At 37.4% G+C, this 26,135-nt stretch overlaps 1 protein-coding gene across 1 annotated transcript in view; it reads left to right on the forward strand.

The window, feature by feature from the left end:
- Window positions 1-26,135, forward strand: part of cdkal1 (CDK5 regulatory subunit associated protein 1-like 1) — a 261,140-nt gene that overhangs the window by 36,258 nt on the left and 198,747 nt on the right. The window contains exon 4 of the mRNA XM_041988416.1: window positions 5,769-5,853. Within this exon, the coding sequence (XP_041844350.1) occupies window positions 5,769-5,853 (85 nt within the window). The remainder of the gene's footprint in view (window positions 1-5,768; window positions 5,854-26,135) is intronic.

The following is a 26,135-nucleotide window of genomic DNA, read 5'->3' on the forward strand; positions in this document are numbered from 1 at the left end:
ACATGATACTACCACCGTAACAGTGAAAGGGGAATTAGAGAGAGAATTAAAGGGATCTGTGTGAAAGCTTTGTGGTATTTGGACACAAGTTCAGTGTTCTTTTTCTTACATAAATATGCACAATCTGACTGTGGTGAACTACCCTAAATTGCTTATAAAAACAACAAAGACTGATAACTTTATAATGACCAAGAAATAAAAGTGCAAAGCAGCTTCTTGGCCAGGAGAGAGTAATAATCATCATAATACTTCAAAGAGAAGTGCAAACAAACAAAAAAACAAGCAAGGATTATGTTTTAAATACTTTATAACTTAACCTCATCTATGTATACTGTGCAGCCTCTGAAGTACAGAAGTCAATGTGGACATGTCATTCAAGCACAAATTTAACTTTATTTGTACTCATTACTATGTACCAAGATTGAGTGGAACAAATGCATCAGGGTAATCTGAATTTAATATTATAAACACAGGAAGAAAGGAGAAAGTGGAGAGAAGGCAGAAGATAGATGTGAGTGGATGTAATAAATGGTAGTTTAGGATAAACCTCCTCTCTTGTCTGGACAATGTTGGCAAATAGAAAGAATTTGAAAGCAGAATGAATAAAAGTCAAATTTGGGAAAGGAGAGAAAAGAGGGACGTTGTACTTGTCCTCTTAGTGAGAAAATGCAGAACTCCCTTTTAATAAAGGTCCAGCTGTCAGCCTGTGTAGGCTTACTATAAGTGAGAGTTGATCGTGCTAACCGCTGCACCATCATACCTCCAATACACCATATAACACCTCCATGTTTTGTGTAAACAAATGTCTGGAGGCCATAAAGCCTCTTGATAGCAAATTTGAATTTTCATTGTTAATGGTCAAGAAACAAGCTACTTTCATTCACCCAGGCATGGTGCATGCAGACCACTGTGCCTCAACTTCATTAACAATAATACTGTCACAGGGTCTCCGCAAATGAGGAGAAACTCGGTTATTTGAAAGCAATTGAATTATGCTTTTTTTTTTTTTTTTTTATTGTGGCTATATATAGTCTAAACCAATTAATAGTAAGTGTAGAGTCACTGGTAACAAAAACACAAGACATGTTTTTAAGTCAGAACGTTTCTCACAGCGTAGGTTAAAGTGCAAAACACTCCAAAAGGCTTTCATCACACTACACCCCAAGAATGTGCTGGGCTTGTAAATCGTAGCTCATCAGAAAATGAGTTGTAGCCAGTTTAGCAAGTCAAATATATTTTCACTTACATACAAAAAGCAGCTAGAAAACAACTGAAATAAAGATTCAGTTTAGTTTTAATCGGCAGTTTGGTACATCTGCATGCAGTAGATTAATGTTATTCCTCTCCTGACTGCTATTGTTGGTTGGTTTTCTGACCCTGCAGCTGAGCCTCATTTCTGTTTATCTCCGGGGTGCTGCACACACCTCTGTACAGCTAGCAGCATGCATAATTTTTTAATGTTTCTGGAACAAAAATATTTAATTACTTGTAAAGCTGAACACATTAAATAATTTTTGAATCCCATAAACTATTGCTTGTTTCCATTTTTTTCCTTTAATTTTCAGGATGATGCTTCTGCTTGACTGTTTGCCCTACATACTTATTCTTTCTTTTCTGTTATGCACAGACACAATCCTCCAGTACTTTATGTAAATTGTCCTGTCTTCACCAGTCTTTTGATCTTCTTTTTGTTTTGTGACTGCACCTGCTTCCATAACTTCTTTTCTCTGTCTCCAAAGGGAGGCTCGTGATTGAATGTGTGATGTATGACCCCTTGTCTACCCAAACATACAGATACGTACACTGACCGCAGGTGCTGTCTCCAATATGCCTTTCTCTCTGGGATAAGGCAGCATCAGTCCCAGGAATGACAGCATGGATTAGATTTTGTCATTTAGGTCAGAGGAAAGGCTTTCAAAAGAATGGGATGGTATGCACTTCGACATGCAAATAATAACTACAAAAATATACACAAAACACACTGAGGCAAGTTGTGCACACATGCACACAGCGGTGTCTGTGGTGGGGTAGTAGTTTGAGATTGGTGGAATTCCTTATACATCTTATTCATGGACACAAACTGAAAATTCCATTTCTGCTGCGGTCAAATGGAATTTACTTCTTATATTGGATGGAATAGCAAAAAAATAGTCTGTGGGCTTCAGACTAAGTAAAATACTCATTGTTAGTCGTGTGTGTGAGTGTGCAAGTATGTGAGAGAAATAAATATTTGAGGTGTAAGAGTGCCTTTAATACTACTGCAATTACTACTACTTTATTTTTTTATCATTTTAACTTTGAATAATCTAAATTATCATTATTGAATTTGTGTGGATATGGTTCAGTCATTTTGTTGTTCAGAAGTTGAATAGTAGATCTGTGGTGTATAGAAAAATGTGCTAACAACTTAACACACCTTTCCAATCACACACACCGGCATGTGTAAATTACCCTCTGGGCGCCCTTCTTTATCAGATAAGTCAACAGTTTTTGTCCTAATAAACTCCCACACACTTGCTTGTGTCCTTGACAGGTAAAGAATAACCAAATTACTACTCTGCTGTTGGCTGCATGGTCATTCTCATGCAAATCTTATTCAAATAAGAATATTTCAGAAATTTTCCAACAGTCCAGCCTGTCTTCATCTGGTGGGAATTTATTGACTACTGAGGTGCTGTGTCATTGAAGGTAACCTCAGGATACGTTCTCTAATTTAGATAAAGGATGAACACAGAAAAAAAAGGGTTGACTCATTTTGATATTTCAGCATGTTTGCTGCCAACCCTGACAAACACACAGTATGATAACTCCACCAAGAATGGTTATCTAATGTTTCAAAAGTATTACATGAATTGGTCTTAAGTTCATATAAAAGGAATCCCCCCGCCTTTTTTTAAATATATTTTTTAATCTTTCATGGTTCACTTGTTGATTAACATAGCCATCAATGAGTATGTTAATTGCAATCTGCAAAATCCACACCATGCTATATTTGCAATTCCTTAACTAATGCAGGTATAAATGACTGGTTTTGCCACCATTATGTAAGAGCTGAAACCTATAAAATACTAAGTCAGAACTAAACTGATTTGAACTCGCTATGATTTTAAAGAAAACTGCTCCAAAAGGGGCATGAAGGAAAAAAACTAAAAACTTCAGGACAGAATGTGTTGTGGTCTTATAGTAAAGGTTACTCTTAACGTTCTACCCCTTTCATGTGGAAGAGAGCATATTAATTAATTGTTGATCGCATGAAGCGGTGGAAAACAATCAATCAAAATATCTTCTCGATCCTTTTCCAATTTCAGGCCAGTTCACCATATACCACATTAACTCAGTTTTATTTATGACTAAATTGCATTTCAATTTTTAAAGAGAAAAAAAAAACATCCATTTGTCTATCTGAATTCTTAAAATACCCAGTGTTGCACGTCTTAAAGTCTGTATTATCATATATATGTAGTAATGACTGTGGGCGTTGTTTAATTTACTGCTTACCACAATTCAGATATTTTTATAGAGTGGTAGGGGTTATGTTGATGAGTTTTCTTTTGGATGAAGATTTGAAATAAGCAGCAAAAGAAACAGGTGCTGGGGATGTTACAGCGACTAGGCCCTGTTAATCTGCTGCTCCTATTGAGCCTTATTAAAACAACTGATTAGCTTTGAACTAAAATACTGCTTCTCCGAGAGGACCCTTGTCATTCCATTTTACAAAACCTGCATACTTGCAGCCTTTTTTTCTTAATATTTCTTAACCATAGTTTAATGTTTGGCTAACTGAAGAACTAATTTATATATGAAATATATGGGATAAATGGCTTTAAACTATGTGATCAGCTGAACACAGCTTGCTGTTTACTGAAGTTATTTTCTCTGCTGTAGTTTTTCTGTATGCAGATAAATTGTGCTGACTCCGTAGATATGATTGTTTTGTAGATTATTATCATATGAGTGTGTGCATGCTTGTGTGTGAGTGTGGTGTGCATGTTAAACTGATGGTGATCTTGTTGTTGTCGGTTTAGAAAACACCCTTGGGATGAAGAGGAGACGGCAGCCACACAGCTGAGACCACTCCCACCACAGTGGGAGTGTGTTGGTTGTCAGACAAATAAAGATGAGCATAATGAGCACCTTCTTCCAGCTGAATGTTCTCGCTCTTTTCCTCTACATCTCTGATTCTCAGTTGTTTATTTCCTCATTCATGCTTGCACAGACAGAATTTGTAGTTTTAGGATTACTCTATGTTTTGTAGTTCCATTTATAGCATTATCCCAGAAGAATATATTATTCCTCACAACAAACAAAAGTCCAAACAAGCAATTCCCCCCACACACACCCACCCACACACACACACACACATGATTCATCTCATACCAATGTGATTCAGATTGTTTTTGTGCTTTTTTGAGACATGCGGCTGTATTTTTGTTTTTATGGGACTTCATTACCTCTTGTTTACTGCCTGATCCAGTCAGCTAATACACCTCAAACTTATCACAGATTTATAGTGCAAAGATAAGATGTTTTTAAGTTTTTAATATTACTTAATTAAACTTGATCTGTCACTATAACAATGAGAGGGACTGTGCATACTCAGTAACATTAATTTGAACAATTTGATGTACTATTGTAGTTTGTCTTTTTGTCCAGAAACATCATTTAGGGGCAGGGTTGAGAAGAGGTTTTCTTCTCAGGCTAAGTGCCGTTTGGTTGGTTTGGTCTCTCCTTTACATTTTTGAACTTACTGTGTTGTTTTTTTTTTTTTTTTTACAGAAAAGCATAGTGTGTGTATATCAGATTAACTAATGTCGCAATAAGTGTGCATGTGGTGTCTGTGAATATGCTTGACTGTGGCAAGAAAATGTATTCCAAGTGAAATATCTGGTTCAGTGTGGCGTAAAGTAACAGGTTTTTAGCTCCCCACTGCCACCGTGGTATAGCTCCTCAAATATGTGTGTTTCTGTGTCTGACAGCTCTCCTGGCAGTGCCATGCTAAGCCTGCCTACATCATCTTAACTTGCAACTCAGCTTAACATCACAAAGAGCAGCACACCGCTGTGTGTATGCTGATTAAGCACATGTTTAAATGATCCTCTAAGTCTGAGTAACTCAAAATGCCAATGTGCCAGTATCTCACTATTAAGATGTTAGGTTGTGGGTCTTTTTACTCATTATTTAATGAGATCTCTGCCAGGTTCTTTTAGGAAACTGAACCTTTCCCAAAATATGATCTGTTAGTTCGTGCTATCTAAGTAATGTCTTTCCCACTTTAGTGTGTCTGGTTAATAACTTTTCATTTAAGGTTCAGCATTATTTCTAAAGCAAAAGCAACTTAAACTGCTGCATTATTTTACACGTTAATTTCTAATCTAAAATAAACTAGAACTGTTGAAACAGTTACTGTGAATTGATGTTGGAAATCTGACACAAAAAATCCCAAATAATTTAGTATTAGACAAAAATGGAAGACATCTGGCCCCAGTTATATTGGCAACCTTAGGTTTAGGTTTAATGTTAAGTAAGTTCAGGCAGGCTTTGAGTGGAAGTTAGGGAGTAATAGAAAATATTTGACACATATGGGTTCATTGTGTTGTATACAGAACTGTAATACAAACTAAATAACATTTTCTGCTGGTTTGCAAAGCCGTGTGCTTTGTAGAATTCTGGGTTTGTGTTACAATTTTGTGTTGGCTGTATGTGTGTTTTCTTAGACTCATGCCTACAGCTTCATTACACAAAAATAACACAACTTTCTCTGTCTACAGATGATCCAGCAGAAGCAGACTTGTGGTTGCTGAACAGCTGCACAGTGAAAAACCCTGCGGAAGACCACTTCAGAAACTCGATCAAGTAATAACTTCAAAAGCAACACACACAACACACAGAAGAACACCTTGCCTCTTCTTTGTGATCTCATCCAGCCAATTAAGAGGAGATATATATATTTATGAGCACTGGATAAAAAATGTCATTAAAATAAACCATTTTCATATGTTCAAGGCTCTTATATGCTAAATTCACAACTGGCTTTGTCAGTTTGGTGTGTAAAAAGACCATCTGCACAGCGGGACTTTGCCAAGTTTTATTCACTTGATTTAGCTTGTTGAATTGTTTTTTTTTTCAGTCTAAGAGGTCTTTCTGATTGGCTGTACAGCCTAGCTTGAGAATCCAGGGTTTCACCTTCTTAGGTTTCTTTTTTTTATATTTAAATTTTTTGTCCTTGCCTCTTTACCAACAGGTAAAACATTGTCAGTGACTTGCACACAAGTCTATGCTATTGGTCTATGCAGTCCGCCCTTGTTGAATATCATAAACAGAGTACTGACCCCTCGTGCTTTTAGGTTGTATGTCCCCTGGTCAGGTCTGGATGGTATATCTTGGTTAGATGAAGCCAAACATGTAATAACGCCACTTGCGGACTTGTCATCCTAACACAAAGAAAAGCCTGTTGATTACTTAAGAAATAAACTACTCAACTGTCGTATACAGCAGAGTTGTTTTACTAAAGTAGCATCTGTCTCATCGAAAACTCAACTCACCTGAAGTAGTTTCCTGCTTTAAAACGCTGCATACTGTTACACTGTTACTGCAGCTGACATGGTTTTAACTATAGTTAATGAAGTCGCAGCCAATAAACTAAAGACTTTTTCTTGGCATATTTCTTTCAATGTTTCTTTGCCTGCACAAAAAGTTATGGAACCACTGCACTAATTGATTAAATACATATGTAATTTTTTTTCCTGCTTTTTATTAGTTGAAATGAGTTGCTAAGTTTTAAAATGATCTGTCTTGAAACATTAGCTCAACACATTTTAAGCTCAGTTTATTGAGATTCATAGTTTGAGATAAACAGAACAACAGGACATGGATCTGGAAAATATGTTTTATTTTAATATTTGTCTTCAGTATAGCCATGAAAGTAATAATTGAGCTTTTTTATTAAAGGTCCCATATTATGCAAAATTCACTTTTTAATGGTTTTGGAACAGTCATACTGGTCCCCCCGCATGTGTAGGAGACCCGTAAGTGTGAAACTCTTTCAGGCGCTCTCTCTCCCCCCTGCTCCACCTCTAGGGAAGTAAGCGCTGAAATGAGCTTGTTTGAAAGCGTGTACGTTATGACGTCATAAGGGACAATAACCACTCCCCACAGAGCGATGGACCCGTCTACCGGCTCTCAAAGCCCGCCCTCTAAAAATCACCTAGCGCCCAGTGTTTTTCCCTCTTCGGCAACCCTCGTTAGCGGACATGGCTAAGCGACAGAAGCACTGTTCTGTTTGTGACTGCATAAATGAACACGAAAACGTTTTTTTACTTCCATCCACTGAACCCACGAGGACTGAGTGGATTAATTTTATTTTTGGAGGAAATGTACCCGGAAAACTTCCAAAGGTTTTGCATGTCTGTGGCCAGCATTTCAAAGAGGACTGTTTCCACAACATGGGGGCATGGAAAGCAGGCTTCGCCAACCGTTTGAAGCTGAAGCCAGGTTCAATACCAACTGTCCGTGACACAGCTGGAGAGGTAAGAGCTGGCAGTTATTTTATCGTTTCGGCCTTATTAGTCTGATAGCTTGAAAATATATTAACCTGTCAATCACCTCATGACGGGCGATGCGATGGGCGGAGCCAACAGCTGAGCTGCTCCACCAGGGTTCCGCCCACCATAAACGGCACATTTCTGAAGCTGCTAAAAAGAGGGAGGTGAAGAGAAGCCGCTGCACTCAAACTGAGGGTCGATTTGTCCATACCATGGCGGAAATATTTCATTTAGATATTAATGAATGGTCTCAGATTGGGAATAAAGTGTATAATATGGGACCTTTAAGTCAGTGCATGTGCTGTGTGTGTTTGATTTTTTTTTTTTCTTCTTCAGCTAGGGTCTGACAGATTCCACCTACTTACTTTTCTACCCGTCACACACTCTTAGGGAGAGAAACACACATTTGCATAAACACAGAGAAATTAAGCTAGAAACTGTTTTGCATTTTGATTAATCTCCTCCCGTGAGGAGCGCATGCACCTGGTGGATGGATATGTGCTTTTGTTTAAGACTGAGCCAACTGGTGACTTGGTGTGTAAAATCAGGCTTTTGCTGGGGAGTTTAATGGATTACCTTTGCAGAGACTGATCAGATGCCATAAATAAAAAATAACAAATCAAAGTAATTATGTTACAAATAATGTATTAAGTATAAGTAAATGCAATTTTAACCAACCCCTGCATGTTTGAGAAGGAAACGTGAACTTTTCTTCTCTTTATAAAGAGTTACACGTGGCCATCTTTTAAAATTGTCTTAAAGATGGATAAGCACTGAACTGGTGACAAGTCCCATTTATTCACCCTTATCTGAACACACAGTACATGAACTCAGTGGCTGGTCATCTTCTCCAGATTGTGCATGTTCACGGGAGGAAAGGCACACCCACCTTCACTGCTAAGTGTAAGGTGGAAGAGAGTTTGATAGTGTCTAAGTAATGGTCAAACTAAAGGAATTAACCCACACTTACTTTACCTGATCACTACTAGCAGGTAATGTACATGTGATGGTGACCAGAAAGTTAGCGATCAACACTGTAGATGGAAATGCTACAAATGTAGCAACCAGGCTAAAAACACCCCTCTCATTAGGCACGTGAAACAACAGATGTACGTGGAGTGCTTAGAAATACAGCTAACTATAGTGTAACAATGCATGGAAGTGTTAGCAAATAGCATCTTTACCTTGTATATTTCTTGGCAGTAGACGCTTTCCACTTCTGTTGGCATTGTGGTACATTTGCAAAATGCACACCTATTAACGGCGGTATGTACAAATATATAAGGTGATTGGAGGACGGCAAACATTATATCAGACTATAGCTGGTAAGCAGAGTATTTACCATACGGGTACATCCTGCTGCATTCCTTACTGCTGGTTGCTGAGTTGTTCACTTTCGTTTTCTGGGTCTGATTCGGGCTCAAACATGTACGGCTGTTTGTTTTGTGTTGACATTGTTTACTGAGTATTTATATTTGGTTTGTTTACGAGTTCTGCCAGTGTTTCTATGACAAAAACAGTGTATATTCCTTCCAACTTCCCCCGGCAGTTGACCAATCAGAGGCAGCCCACATCAGCGGGAGGCGGGGCTCAGGGCAGAAGAGTCTCCTTCTGCTTGTTTCTGTCAGAGACTGATCTGAGAGGATCGATATAAAATAAATAAAGGGGTTTGGGAAAAATGCTTGATGAATTCCTGCCTTTGTGGACCGCATATTAAAATAAATTAGCCTGAAATGAGCAAAATAGAGCCCCTTTAAAACTATCTGACTTGCCAGCTGTTTCTAGTCAAAGCTGGTAAGTGATAAAACTGATATGACTGGGATGTCTTAAGAGATTTAATACGCTAGAAAATCTGAGCGATGAAAGTAATTTCTGATGGTGTGTTCTCTTCATTTTCTTCTTGTGGATTTCATAAATGTTTTTTCCCCTCTTAAGTTTTTTCCTGGTTAGGGCAACTTCTACTTCTACTGAATTACAACAACTAGTAGCATAATTCCTCCTGCAGCACTACTTAATCTATAGTTTGTGCTTAAAACCAGCCAATCTTTCATGATTCACATAATTTTTCTATTTAATTTTTGTTGCTTTTCAGGAGATCAAGAGAGAGCAATCATCCTGTCTAATTTCTGCTGTGGCATCCTGATAGTCGCATCTCCCTTTTACTCCTTTTTGTCATGCCATTTCTTAAGAAAAAAAGAAGTCAGTTAATGTCAGTTGAAGAGCACAAAATAATAACACACTTCAAGACTTTGAAAATGCCCTCCTTGTTGGTGCCAAGGTTTACTTTTACAGGAAATCACCCAGCTGTAATGCTAATGCAATTAATGTTCTATTCACTAGAGAAGACACACACACACACACACGCACTCACACACACAAGTTTTTCTGCCTTTCATTGCTTGCTTCTTGCATGATGGAGACTAAATGAAGGCCACTTCTCATTAGTTTTTTTTCTCATTCTTGCATTTTTTTAATTCCCTCCCTAAATCTGATTGCTGTGGAGGAAAGAACTGAAAGAAAAAAAAACAAAAAAAAAAACAAGAGGAGGTGGCAGCCACACGGACTGCCTCGTGCTTAGTCACACGCTGGTCGTTATGCCTGCACCGCCTGGTACCATAAACTCACACTTTAAACTCTCACAGATTTGCACAGGCTGGGTCATCTTGTCTGGAAGCGTAAAATTGTTAGAAAACCTGCAGAATGTTAGATAAACCAGACCCTCACTGACTGGCGGTGCAGCCTACTATGATTTCCTTTCACACTGATTATTGATTCACAAACTGGTCACTCATGGGCGTAACTGGACTCAAACTGGTAGAAACACTGTACAAAAAAGCCTTAAAAATGTTTACACGTATGTATGTAGCAGACTCCTTATCCTGTTTGAGTAATTGGTAAATAATTGTGTTTTAGGTGAATGGTAGTGATTGTGTTTCATCTTGACTTTTTAAAATCACACTCTAACCTCTTGCACTTTAAATTCACTCTTTAAAGTATGCACTTGATAAAATATTCACTGTGAATGGTTTGCACTTTACTTTTCTATCTGTACTTTGTTATTAGAGACACTACTAGTGCAAACTTTTGACTGGTATTGTATGCATTGTTGTAGTTGTCTGAGACCTGCCAATGGACAACTGATGCAAATTAGCTGTAAGGCTAACTCTGTGCACATTTATATTTAGTAATATTATATGCAATAAAAGAAATCCCTGGGTTAAGCTACAGTGCTGTTCTTGCACGGACATGGAAAGAAAGCTGTCCAGAATAACAGACTGTGGTGTTTCTCTATTAGTCACCTGGACGTGGTCGACTACGGGCGTTCCAGTGACACCATGTCTGTCTGTGACAGGTTGGTTGAGCCGAGCTCAGGGCTATTTCTGCTGGCTGATGACATAGAAATGGGGATTTTTAAACTTCCCGCTGTTTTCTGCAAACTGAAACCATCTGTAATATTTCCACAAGCTGCACATGTAATGTGCAACATCTGTAACATCATTAGGAAAAAAATCGGTGGCGTTACACAAAACAAAAATGAGCAAATACTAAAAATGACAAAAGTAATATTGTCTGTCAGTTTTAGTTCTTAGAAATAAAATCAGACCAAATCAAAATGGTTAGATCTCTGATAATAGGCTAAATTTGGCTGACTGATAATACCTTATGTCAACTGGTGTACCATTTTAAAATGTACTTCTGTTATGACAGTAAACTCCTGGAATTTTCTGTAAAAATAAATGAGTTCAAAGCTTGTTATTCATGTTTATGTTATGAGTTCATCACAGCATAGTTAAATGAATTGATACTGATAGAAATGTGACAGTCTTGATACAACGGTGTCAAAATGTCCCCCAGTGATTCAAATATGTGGGACTTTCTGTATAACTGTCATACACACATACTGATATTTGTAGTAACATAAGTAACAATCAGTATGATAGTAAATGAGTTGAAATATGAGCAGAGCTCTTGATAGTCTTTTATTATGGTCTGCAGAGACATGATGAAAAGATGCTTTATTACCTCTGAAAAACTGGGGCTTAGTTGGCACCTATACCAAGAGTGTGAGGGATAAGGAGCGGATTCTGTGCATGTGTGCAGGAGCTGTCAAGTGGATGGATGCCCAGACAGCTTGTGGAAGGGTCTTTTTTGAGTGCAAGTGAGAGAATGCCATTAGATATGCATGAGGCTTATTTATTTATATATATGCATCATGTGATTGTATAAGTTAATGTTGTTTTATTTACAGAAATTTATTTGTGCTTCACAATTTCATCTCAAATATCTTGTGCAGCATTATTGACTTTATAATTAATTTTTGTTTAGCACTACTTCTACATACTGTTGTTGTTATTGCTGTTTTTATGTTTTTTAATTGAAGCTTTTGTGTCTTTTTGGTCAGCATGCAGGGGCAAGTTGACACTTCTTAAAATGTTCACTCTGCCCTACTGTTGACTTTTCCAATAGATTTTCTTAATCAAGAATTTACTAAATAGCATAAACTGCTAATAGAGCAACTTCTGAATGCTAAAAAGTCAATTAGTATGGATATTTAGATATGCATCTGTGTGCGTTTGAAATGCCGAAATCTATAGAGTAATTCAATGTCAGAGACCTCTCAAATCAATAAATGCTGAATGGATTAAAGAAACAGTTGCTCAACAGCATGTGATTAAGCTGCTATGTATTTGTGTGTGCGTGTTGGATTTCTCTGCTTGGCTGTTTCTGCTAATTTGTATGATCAAGGGAGTCTGTGCTAAATGAATTAGATCCCAGCTCTGAGTTCTGTAAGTCTGTTTTGTAAATACACCAATTCCCACAATGTATTTACATTCATTTCAATATGATTTTAATATTTATGAACCAGCCATAAGAAAAAGAAAAATCATTGTTAATTAAAAAGGGACTCGGAGTACACAGAAGAAACTTTTAGAACTTGTGCTTATGTTGTATATTTATAGCAGATGTGTAAACTTGTTAGTGAATATGTTTCCAAGGACTGTGGGATGGCGTATTGCAGGGCTGTGTTGCAGAAGCTTCTTAACAAATGTACTGCCATTGATTGAAGACCATGTAACTAGGTTGCGTTGAAAAATAAAAAAGCAGATTTAAGTTGCTTTACATCCCACTGGAGTAAAAAAAATCAAACAAAAAAAAAACCTTATGGTCCTCTATGTTTGTGGTTGTCTGTAAGTATTTCAGTAACAGTTAAAACAACAGTTTATTAAATAGTTTTTTGTTTTGTTTTGTTTATTCTCTATTAAGAGCAGATGAGTTAAGGTTCTGCTAATTTATGTGGAAACAAGATTCAATTTCAGACAATTCTAACATTTAAGCTAAAATAAAAAAAAAAATAAATAAATAAAAAAAAATTGAAAGCCATCTGTCATCATGTTAACAGGTTACAGTGATAGAGCTAAAAATGTTGCATACTTCACAGCAACACAGTGAACAACTGCTCCTAGATCACCTGTAGTAGATCGCCTGCACACTGTGGCGTGATTGTTTTGCAACATTCATTCATTCATTCATTTTCTATATCCCTTATTCTAATTAAGGGTCACGTGGAAGCTGGAGCCTATTCCAGCAACTAGCAGGCAAGAGGCAGGATACACTTTGGACAGGTCGTCAGTTTATCCCTGAGCCAAAATTATTCATTTAACTAATTATTGTTACATTAAAACTGACCTGCATCTTGTGATCTGGGTGCTGATGGCACTTTCAGTAGCAACAGACTAGAGATCTTATGTGTACATATAACCACACTGGAACACAGGAACCTTCAGAGCAGATGGAGCACGATTTCCTCCCAGTGAAATGAATGCTTGTGAAGTTGGGAAATTCAGCGACCTTCTTGCTGTGAGGCTGCGGTGCTAACCACCACACCACCGTGAAGCCCTCTGTTTCAATTTAATTCCTGTAAATAACTTGTTCGTGTTTCAGCTGTAATTGTGTTCATACTCTCCTGTTGACTGTAGAAAAAACAAAAAACAAAACAAGCCAATTCTCCTTTATATTTTTCTTATATGGCCTAAGAAACAGATATGCAAGTGTGCTCTATTTACGTTATAATAAAACTGTTTATGAAAACTAAATAATTTAAAGTAGCTAAACAGTATTCCATTAAAATAAAAATGTACAATTAAAATAGTTTTCATTGATAGGTGTTTTTAATAGATTTTATTCACACAGAGATTAAGGGAGGTTTGATCTGCTTTTGCAGTCCTACACGAGCGCATGCTTTTAAAATAGCAGATGATAATGTATGTTGAATCGTTGGAAGCCAAAATTATGTTTGAGCTTAAAAATCAATCAATTGTTCAGCTTTATGATTTACCTTTTTAAAGGTCCTTAAAAGACTTAAATACATCGTAGTTAGGAATGTTATAAGTATTTGCTTTGTACGGTTTAAAGAAGTAACTCTCTAGATTTATGTAACTAATATATCCATTTCTAATTTTTGGCAAGGTAAGGGGTTGTGATGTTGACTTTATGAAATTGGGCGTACATGCCCAGAGTGTATGCTTTGATTTAATTAAATATAGTTACAGCAGAATTGCAGCCATTGCATATGTATTTTTGCCCATGGGTACATCTGTTGACTACTAAGATATTCACTGAAGCAGGGCCAGTTATTTTATGTCATTGATTTTAGACCACATGTTTACCAGAGGGGAAAAAATGTGCTTTGCAAATATAATAATTAAAATGAATATCTTTACTGAAATTGGATTTACATATGTTTGCCCACTGCCCCGAATTTGTACCTTTTAAGATGGCTGACAACTCTTAACTTTGTTTAAAGTCTCTCAAATAAGAAATAGTTGAATAACAAAACCTGATATGCTGCTTTGGTAATGAACCGGCCGGTGACCCCAGAAAACCACAAATTCTACTCAGCCTTATGTAGATATATTCATAAATTTAATTTGCACATGCCACAGTTCCAGTACAGCTTCACAGGCAGCTAAAATATTTTTTCTGATGTGCTTATAATGTATTAATCTGCCTTACAGTTAGTTGTTTTAAATGAACTGATGTGAAGAGGTGAGTGACATTAAGGCCAGAAGTGTTTACTTTTCATCAGGACATCACAGCAAGTTGTAAACAGTCTGAAATCTGCAGTGACCTTTCAAGTTGTTTACTAAGGACAGTTGTTTCATGTCTGTGTTCCAGTGCAGCAGATAAACAGGCATGGATTTGTATCTGGCTGGACACATACACAGTGCTTGATGCCTGGGGCCGGTTTTAGTACAACCCAGGGATTGGCATTTAATCTGTCAGTTCTACAGGGCATTAGCCTACATTTTGGGTTACGCAGACACAAAAATAGTCAGAGAGAGGAAAAGACAGGCTGACAGATACAGAGGGGAAGAGACGGGGATGAATTGGGGGTTATGGAGAAGGCAGACGTGTTCAGGTGTCCTGTGTTGGCCTCACTGAGCCCAGGGCTGTATGAGAACCACACCAAATCCAGGGATGGCCCTTACATGACATTGTTGTTGCTTATTTTTATCGGTATAGTTAGTGTGCTCCAGTTCTCTGTTAAAAAGAGTATTCTGTCTAGTCATTCGATATATGTTTTATATAGAGATGGTACTTTTAGCTCTTTTTGTACATTTTGTTTAGATGTTATTGTTTTCATTTACTCGATAATGCAACATAACACTGCTTATCACAGAATAGTTTTAAAAGTGAAACAAAAACGTCAACATTTAATAGATGAGTGGAAATCTATGAAGATTAAAGCAGTCTGCACATAAAAAGGACCTTCTATAACGTTTTTTTTTCCTTTTGGCAGTTTTAATTGTGCTCTTTTATTCTCTTCTGTTCTGCCTGAATCTATTTATTTACTCTTCTGTAAAGGACTGCAGATTTTAGGATGAAATGCCGTGCAGTAATATATTATTCAGTGAGTTCAATTTAAGCCCTGTTTTGCATGGATTTGTTTAAACCAAACAAGGCCTCCAGAGTTTATCTTTCTGGTTATATCCAACTGGGATTTCAGAAGTCATTGCCAAAGTTGTGGTGCTTTGGATACACAGATTCCTGACAGATTTTTCTTGATAATTCACATCGAAGTATGCAACTCTATGGGATCCCAGCTCTCCAGGGTAACTTTAGCGTTGATCTCTTTCTCACAACAACATAAACCTCCTAACTGGACATTAAGCAGTTAACAAGTAATTAAATGTTATTCCAACACAAGCAGATGTATTTTAAAAAATAATTTATCTGCTGTCAGTCTATATTTTGGTACTTTTTTTTCAGTCAAGCATAAGACGTTTCAACAACAGTCACACAATTTTCTACAAGGAATGCTGAAAGTGAATTTAAAAGCTTTACATTTTCAAACTTCTTTTTAATCATAAAAGGGCCATAGAAAACCTGGGGAATCTATTGTGGATGACTGGAATGGGATTTATTGATACCAAATCTCTGCTCCAAACAGACTTATATAAGTTTTTATTGCCTTTAAAATTCCAGGTACTGTGTTATTTCCTCCTATTTCCCAAGCTGCAATATTAAAAATACTTACTATATTAATTTAGAAAAATAACCACTTAAATATGTAGAACATCAACATGACTGGTCATTAAGAACAATGTTCTGCCCCCCTTTGAACAATCCTCAATAATGAGATGAATCTAAGCCTTTTGTGGTTTGTGATTATGAAAGACCTGGAGAGCACGGTGCCAAAATACAAAATAATTTAAAGATAGTATGCAGATGTTTTTTTTTATTTTTTTTAGTGTGTGGCTGTTTTAACTGGCTATAACAAGTAATGCTGTTCTTTCCAGTTAAGTCCAACAGCCTGCCTCCTCTCAATTAATTTCACATTATTTTTCAACGGATAGACATGCATGTAGAAACATGACATTTGCCTTTAGATGTAGTTCAAGGTTTCCCCTGATGGAGATAATTAAAGAACCTGCAGACATAAACACAGGGACAGTGGTGGTAATTTCAGACAGTTTCCGAATTCAAGTGTCCTATGTTTGTGTACAATATGGAGTCAAACATATCATTTTATGTGCCTTGTAATATTTTATTAATTCTTTAATGTTAATTATTATACCATGGTCTGGGTGAATACTCGATTCTGATTGGCTGGAGGCTGTCCATTAAAAAGGGATAATGGACACTTATAAAAGACGTTCTGGCCAAATAGACTTATTGTTGTAAATTATTGCGCTGACTAAATGGTAGTTGGTAACCGTGGCAACAGAAGCTCAGACATGCCAGATCATGTCTGTGACGGCACATTGGTGTGAGAGCAGCTTGCAGGCTTATTGGGCTCGACGAGACGAGAATGGAGCAGCATTTTGTCGTCCCACAATGTCCCAACCAGCAGTGGTCACGGTCCTCAAACATTAAACTCCGTCCTTCAAACGCCGCTATGGACATGCCAGTATCTTTATGAGATGTTGCGATCAACGGGAATGTTGCATTTAATTTTAACTAGGTTGTCGCCTGTCATTCTTTCTTGATTACCTTATGTGGCGGGGTGGTGTTGGTAAGGCGAAAAAAGCAATAATTTCTATACAAAAAAGAAGAGGGTGACAACCCAACTGGGGAGTTAAAGGGTAAATAAAATGCACCTTGGCAGGTGGAATTTCTTTTAAAACATTATTAAAACGTAAAAACTGACAATTTCTCAAAGCAACCCTATATGCCGGGGTTTAGCTCGTACGGAGGGCCGATGAACTGGAGGAGCTGGCGGAAATCCAAGCGGAGACAAAACGGCAACCTCTCACGCACATTATAGCGTAGGGCACGCTACTTCACGTGTCTAAAAAAATGAGAGGAAAACACACCAATCATATGATGCAGATTAATGTCCCGCTCCGTCAGACGAGCGAAAGCAGTCTTACCAGTACATCCCAAAATGTGGAGGGAGAGAGTAGAGACCAGGAATACTGCGACAGGTCCCAATAGCTGCCCTGGCACCAAACTCAGTCACAACCCAGCAGTGCACCACAAAGGTGCAACTGCCCGTCATGCGGCTAAATACCCAAGGACCGCCACAGTCCCAGTGGAGAAGTAAAGAGATTATGGCACTTAAGATTGCAGGTGAGGTAATGTTTACATTTTGGCAGCCACACAACTGCCAGCGTACGGCGCATACTAAATGGATAAACACCTGCCCGGATATAAAGGCGCTCTGCTCCCCCCCTCAATTACTGCCATATTCACTACACCTTGTGCCTTCAATGGGGGAGTGAGGAGATTAGAGTAAGAAAAACCTACTCCACCGCACTTACTTACACAGTTGATACAGAGTGAATGGTGGATAACATTATAAAAACTATTTAGGATAGACTTACTTGACTGAGACACATTTAATGATCAGAGTGAATGGTGGATAATATTTCTTGCAATAAAAACGATTTAGCAAATGATCTGTGGATTTTGACTGAAACAAAATGTTGCATCATCCTCTGGACACAGACAAGCTGTAAGAGCTGCACCCGCCCTCTGAAATGACACTTTGTTTAACGTTATGTTACGTGACAATCATCTCCCTTCCCTCCACTGATCAGATCTAATTCAACAGCTGTGGCAGACCGAGCTGCAGGCTCTGTGTCGGAGCCTGTTACCTTGGCAACGTGTCACAACGAAATAGTCCACTCAGCTGTTTCTTGTGAAAAACTTCATAAGTATGGTATAAGTGGGATAATGCCCTTTGATGTGTCCATTTTTCATAAATTAATGGCCTCCGCATCGTCCATTAATTTATCATAATGGACACCTCGTCGGGCATTATCCCTTAATTATTTCATTTTTATAAGAACACGAGTGAAATTCCACAGTTCTGTGTGTGTATATTATTAAATTCTACAAAATGGTTATAAATGCCAGGCTCAGCTCAGTGTGGACTTTGTTATGCATGCTTGTGTGTGTGTGTGTGTGTGTGTGGTTGCGTATGTTGCCACAGACCAGGTGGGTTCACAGTTTGGCATTTGGGCCCTTGGGCCACAACCTTTATTACTATCCAAACAGATCTTGTTAAATATGGCTTCATTCTGACTTAGTGTGGATTATCTTTTTATGTAATCTCTGTGTTCAGATATGTAACCCAATTGTTTAGTGGCTCTTAATGCATGTAACTGGTTTAGGACTTGCAGATTTTTACTTAATCATAAATGTTAGTTTAATCTATATAGTTGACACTATTGATATACTTCCCCCTGATGAAAGCAATATCAAGCTTTTTAACCCCCAAACTAAGCAAAAGTCTTCTGGAAAACAAAAGGATAGTCATTTGTGTGTATTGTCGTGTGACTTAAGGGGTGTTTGTGCATGAGTGACCCTTTTAATAAATGGCTGCATAATCACTGCCTGTCACATTGTTGCTGTCCTTATAGGGTCTTTGTGAATAGCAATCACAAACAACTCCCACCTTTCATCTGCTTAGACGGCTGAGCTCTTAAGGCACCCCGCTGGGCCCCTGCCTTGTTGCTTATCCCCATTTGTGGACTTAAGTTGTATAAGGTCAAGTTCATATAGGAATGCAGATAACTGGTCTTCAACCAGTAATCTGGTTGGATCTCTTGTATTCTGGATTTTGTGAAAGGATTGAATGATTTTGATTATTCCTTTTTGCGGTTTCCGTTGCGGCACTCTGCAGTCATGTTGGCCATTTAAACATCCAAGGGAATGTAGCTAAGATAAAAAAAAACGTGTTATCCGGTCATGAGGGATGAGACGGACACAGAAAATATTCTTTTGTTGGTCTTTTATTCTCCAACAGTACTCAAAGAAGCACAGTATTAAATTTATAATATATATATAACAGCATATAAACAATAGTAAACTGGGTATGGATACAGTAGTTATCTGTGCCAAACAAAAAAAACTGAATAAAAATAGAATACATGTTTTACATTTCACATTTTACAATTATCTATTCTTCTAAAAAACACTTTTGTCCACTGTGGTTGTTTTAAAGTACTTTAGAAATAACATTGGATTGTATTGTCTCACATTAAAGTGCATCTGTTAACAAATAAACATTGTTTTATTTTTAGTTTAGTTGTAAGCTAAGGGCAAAACTCACTTTTTCAGTTCGAGGCCAAATGTGTGGCCAAAACCCTGTCATGTCAATGGGGCTATCGCTGCCTCGACACACCGCATGAACACCAACTCAGAGAGAACAAAAAGAAGCACTGTGTGACATCAGGGACTAATGCCTCTCATTTGGATAGTTACTGAAGGACTAACCGCTCCAGATTTAGTCACTAAAGTAAATTTTTATAAGCCTTGACACCCATGAATAATGGAACTATTATTATTAGTTAAACTCTATATTATATAGATACTGCTATGCAAACATTTGAATGCAGTCCCAGCATTTTAACCAGGGCCTGATTGATATGGAGTTTTTGAGGCCGATACTGATTCTGATATTTGGCAGAAAAAATGTCTGATTACCTGTTAATGGCGGATTTCTTTTTAAATGATTAACTTCATTTTTGGTTCATTAATGCTTACACCAACAAAAATATGAATTACAGGCAGAACATTTTACTTTTTCACAATATTTTGTCCTTATATGTTTAACTTTACAACATAAGAATTTCCAAAATCATGAAACAAAGCATTAAATAAATGGGAAATTAAATTATATAACCTTAAAAAAAGTCAGTCCGTAAATGAATTGTGTAAATGAATGATGAATTAATTAAATACATCTTGTTTTGTATTTGTGGAGGATGCAAAGTAGAAGTACAGGTAGAAAAACTTTTTTAAAAAGTTGTAAAAAAGTAAATGTGAGAGGAAATCAACCAAAACATTAAGGTAACATTGTTTTCACAATCCCCCTGTAGTATGTGCAATTTTCAAGAACAAAAAAACTGTTAAGTACAAAATGTTTACATGCAAAGTAGTATTAAATTCGATCTTGTATGAGATAACTTGTATGGGGGAAGTAGCATATAAACAATAATAGAAACTTTTTAGACAAGCCCTGTTTTATTATTCTTACTATTGCCACTTCAGAGGTAGGTTGTAGTGCAGGAAGCACAATTTCTCTGCATGCTCTCCTTTGAGGGAGCTGCGCTTTTCCTTGTAAATGTTACCAATAATGTTAATAATGTTACTTTTTCTGTGCTGCAGTGAATAAACCTCCTCCCACCTTCATTCACATCTCTCCTCCTAAAATGCTCCTCAACCTGCAGCTGACAGAGTGATAAACGGTCATTCTGTACTCTCAGATATTTTATGTACTTACGTTATTTCTGCACTTACTGGCTACTTAGCTAATGCTATGCTAGGTTGGGACAACAACAGCTAAAATAGATGGGAGCCCCTTAAGCTAATGTAGCACAACTTTAGCAATGCAGCATAAATAAAAAGCTGACATAATGAAGCACGTCATTCGTCATTACACATGGCAAAGAGTTAAACTGAAACTGGAGACATGCTGAGTCATTAATTTCACAACATTATTATAAACTTACCTGTCGGCAAGCTCCACTCAGCCCACTGCTTTAATGTAACCTGACTGTAGCTACTAGCTAACCCTGTTGAAAAGACAATTGGATGACTGGGATTGAATGGAGTCAGAGTTCCCTGTAGTGGACAAAAGCCACAAGGACATCTTTCTTAACGGCTAACATCGGCCGATTTAATCGGCCTGCTGATTAATCGGTCTGGCCCTAATTTGAACCATATTAACTGTGTTGCAGTTAATCAACCATCAACAGCATAGCTATGTGCAAGTATTGTATGGTATTACACCCTCATGTTACTATATAGAAAAAGCAAATTAGGGTTTAAAGCAAATTACTTTGCAACTGAAATGTATTATGGGTAAAAATGATCAATTAGAAAAAATGGCAGCAATGTGCTCAATAGAAACACAATGTTCTTGGCAGCAGGCCAGTACAACTCAAAACTAAAGAAGCATTCCTAACCTCTTAGTGTCTTTCAAATGATGTTAAATGACGGCACTGCAGCCAAGGTATAACTTTGTAGGGTGTTCACCCAAATACTGGACATCAGTGACTGATTTAGTACATGTGTGTTACAGTATGGGACAAAGTCAAGGATGGGCAATTGAACACAAAGTTTAAATGGAGAAGACGACAGTGAAGCAGCAGGGCAGTGGTGTAAAGATTGAGAGACGATGTCAGCTGCCAGCTGTAATAAAGAGAAATGGTGAATTATGTTGAGATGGGAAATCTCAGCAGGAGGCTGACTGGATGTTGTTATTTTTATTTGGCCTGTAAATTATGTTTTTCCTGTGAGAGAGCCAACGTTGGTGAATGATGGTGCTTGTAACACTCATTATGTTGTTTGATAAATCTGCAATGACCCTTGAAAGGTCATGTTGAAGGGGTCAGAGGTCCACCCAGATGTTCTGGAGGTTATGCTCCCAGCAGCAAGTGATGAATCACCTGGATGCCTCTGAGGGACTTTGTTGATGCTACGTATACATATGTGTCTGTTTGTGCGTGTAGTCCACAGAGATATTGATTAAGAGGCCTAGTGTATAGTCTAAATGCCATTATTCCTGTAAGACGTCATATCAGACAGCTCATATTGGGCTTTCTTCTTCTTTTAGGTTGCCTGTAAAGTTGATTTATTGTTTTCACTATATTTGTTCTTAATTGTTTTTATTTCTTTCTTTGTTTTTGTTCTGAAATTTATGATTACAGTGAAGTAATTTAACACAATCTTTTTAAAACAATGTGTCAACTTTTATTGCCTCTTAAAGTCACATTTCACTTCCCTTGTCTATTTGTGTTTTGGGGGTATTTGAATTACTTTATAGTGCAATGTGATGACTTTTAGGGTCATATTGCTCAGATATTAAAACCTTAGTGTACATTCCTGGACCATAACAACATAATAATAATAATAATAATGGATTAGATTTATATAGCGCTTTTCAAGGCACCCAAAGCGCTTTACATTGTGTGAATCCATTATTCATCCACTCCTCACTCATACCTGGTGATGGTAAGCTACGTGTGTAGCCACAGCTGCCCTGGGGCAAGCTGACGGAAACGTGGCTGCCAGTCTGCGCCTACGGCCTCTCCGACCATCACCGAACATTCATCCACACATTCATACACCAGCGATGCCAACACTGGAGGCAAGGAGGGTTAAGTGTCTTGCCCAAGGACACAACGACAGATGACTGCGGGAGCGGGAATCGAACCGCCGACCTTCCGATCATTGGACGACCTGCTCTACCGCCTGAGCCACTGCCGCCCTAAGCTCCGTTTGTAATGAAGTTATTTTCAATGATAAATCCTTACGGTGCAGACATATTAGTCTATGTCAGTGTGTTTTCCTCTTCAGATTTGCAGCAGACTAGATCTGAGCCCTTTTTGTAATGGGAAAAATTGAAGATGTACACACAGTATCTTGCATACTTCACATTCTGTAATCCGCTGAATGAATAGTTGTGCAACATGGTCTGAATAGTGTCGTAAAGGAATAAACACATTTACTGGAAGAACACTTTCCTTGACAAGAGGTTACCCACTAACATTTAAATCTGTTGCTACTACCTGGTTATCAATCCAGGGAATGAGGAATAAAACTTTGTGTTAATGCTATGTCATTCTCATTCAGTTGCATTTAACTACTAAAGACAAGCCTTGAAAAATGAAAAAGTCATAAAAATTAATTTATGATTATGTTAATTAGTTCATTTGCAATTGAGGCCCTGAAAAACAAGGAGCTATACATCAGGCTTCCAGATGAAACCCTCTATGGAATCAATTATAGGTATTTTACCTGCTTGATTCATAATTAAATGACAAAGAAATACCCCACGCCTGTCCGAGAAATACCTTTGTATCACATTTGAGTCTCTTAAAAAGCTAGTTCTACATTATAAAAAGCTGCAGTTTTAATCCAGTTTGAATGTAAATACCCTCAAATTAAATTTGGTGTCTGCACTTTAAGCCTATTCTCATTAATAAGCTTTGTCAATAAAAAAATACAAACTGTAAACACATGAACAAGCAATTAAAGGTGTACACATGGACAGATTGGGTTTTGAATGATCCTTTTAATTTTGATACTGTGCGTGCCTTGGTGCACCGATAGCATGAAGAAGAGTTGTACTTAACTAATGACCTTGATGCCTTAGCAGTACTGTTCTACATTTTGTAGCCATAAGGTGCATTTAATTGAATTTGCAGCTAAAGAGATAATGTGCAAGGGATGATGAAGACAAGTGACCACTCAGCAGGGGAATGAGGAAGGGGGACAAGATGGGTTAGAAAGATGAAAGAATTGTATGAGTACTTCCACGTTAGTGCGGCTATTTTGCTCCCAGTTACAGAAAGAAGAAGACCCACCAGAGTTGTTTCTGTTCCATTTTAATTGAGTTTAGTCATTTCGTGAAAGTAACATTCATAATTTTGGAGCACTGTAGTTCGAGGTATTCAAGCTGGAAGGTAGAGAGCTGTCTTTCAGAAGTGCATTTGGTCTTTCTCCTGCAGGTAATTTTTCCTCGGCAGGTGTTGATTGGCTTTCACAAGGTCATACTATTACCTTTATCTGTCTATTCTCTCCCCACTTCTCTTCACATTTGCTCCCTCTCATGGTCTCTAGGTCACTCTAGTGACTAGTTTTTCCATTTTTCACCTTTTGCCATGTCATTTCTCTCATTCTTCTGTTGCTGATTGTTGTCTCATTTCTGGGACAATGACATACTGTGGTACAACCCAACATAGTGGGACATATTGAGATTAATTACAGACTGCAATGGTCTAAAAATGATTTAAAGAATATAGTGAAAAGTAGAATACAGTAAAAAAAAAAAAAAAAAAGAAACGGCAGAGGTTCAAACAAAAAAATTTGATAGATTTAGAAACATATATGCTTGTTTAGAGGGTGGAATATAACTTCCATGACTTTACACACGGCTGCCGTGCATAATTTAGCCCTTAACCTGCGTGAGTTGAAAAGCAAAGCTCTGAGTCTGTTTACAGGCCCAATTGTTTCAAGTAATTATTAATAAAATCATAGTGGTACCAAAAATTGGACTGCCAGTTGAACATTACAATAATGTAATAAAAGAATTATTATATTTTATCATCACTACCACTGTGTCTTTGTCAGGCAGTTTTCAACAGACTTAACAGTCATTCTTCTGTCACTTGATTTAAAAACAAGGCTGTCTTGTTACTACATTTTTCCCTCTTGTCAAGCAGTTAAAGGCTTTATACATTCACTGTGAATCTGATAAGCACCTCAATAGGAATTGTATTGCGAGTGAGAAGAGGAAAACAGGGATGAGGGGAAACATGGAGATGAGGAAGTCAAGCTTAGCTGAGGTCTAAACTGAACTAATATCTAAAGTTTTCTTACTTTATTGAACTTGTGTTGGAAGAGCTATGAAAGTGTTTGAATGCATTTGAAAATTTGTGTGATTTGAAAATCATACAAAGGCTTTGAAAATTTCAAAGGCTGTATGGTAGGTCTGAAAATTTTATTAGTTTAAAAAAACACATTTAGTCATAGTAGATATGAGCAATATTTTTTTGTTGCAATGGAGGATTTTTTTTCATCCTGAAGCTTCTCTTGAGCTAGAAATGCCCTTCAGTTCGAGAGCTTCAGAGGTCTCTTGAGTTTGAATGTGATCTACTTGTGATGCTGGGTTTTAAGTAAAACATATCACTTAGACAAATCTAAATTAAAATAATGTTAGTTTTAGTCAGCAATGTCTGTAGATATTGCAGTTTATTTGAATATTTCTGAGCATTTTAAGACTCCGTGACCAAGATATAAAGGAACAGAACTACTTGTATTTATTGTATTTGGCACTTTCTACTTTTTAAATACCCATGTTTCAATTGCTGTTTAATTCATATTTAGAATCTGAAAATGGTAAAAAATTATTTGAAAAATGAAAAATTAAAGAAGGTGCTTTGCCCACCTATCTTCAGCACATAAGTGCATAGCAATTTTGTCTTTCTTCCATTTCTGATTCAACCACATCAGTTTCATATTCTGTTAAATTATTCTTATTTTACATTTCTGGTATGTTTGTCATTGTTATTTGGAGTTAAGGTGAAAGCATTCTAATTATTTGCACTAATTTGCATATTTATTAACAGGAGGAGACAAGGCGGTCCTAGAGCTGTGCTCATTTCCTGGTCAGTTGGGATGTATCAAGAAAAAATGCACACCAACAAGTGTATGCACAGATTCATGGATCCGAATATTTTTGGGAGTACGTACTTTCTCAGTTTTGGTCGTATGCCACTTTTAGTATGAAAGCTACGCAGTCCTTCCTACATGAGGCCCCAGGTGTAGGCAAATATTTGTTCGTATGTCTTACTTACAACCATCCCAACTCTCTTTAAAAAAAAGTTAGAATTGAAATGGCTGTCTGTTCTTGTACTGATAATTTTGTTGGATGGGTTTACTGGTGGTTTGATATTGTAACTGAACGTAGGAAAATGTCATTTAAAAATTAAGTTCATCTGACAGGTGGCATATGAAGAGTACTGTACTGACCCTCTTTTCTGCTGCACTGACAATAACATAGTTAAACACAACACCTGCTGCACCACTCCTCTTTCAATGTCTCTGTACTGAAGCAGTCAACCCCTTTGGTGACAT

This window comes from Melanotaenia boesemani, chromosome 6 (assembly GCF_017639745.1).
Source record: "Melanotaenia boesemani isolate fMelBoe1 chromosome 6, fMelBoe1.pri, whole genome shotgun sequence".
In the NCBI taxonomy this organism is placed as follows: domain Eukaryota; kingdom Metazoa; phylum Chordata; class Actinopteri; order Atheriniformes; family Melanotaeniidae; genus Melanotaenia; species Melanotaenia boesemani.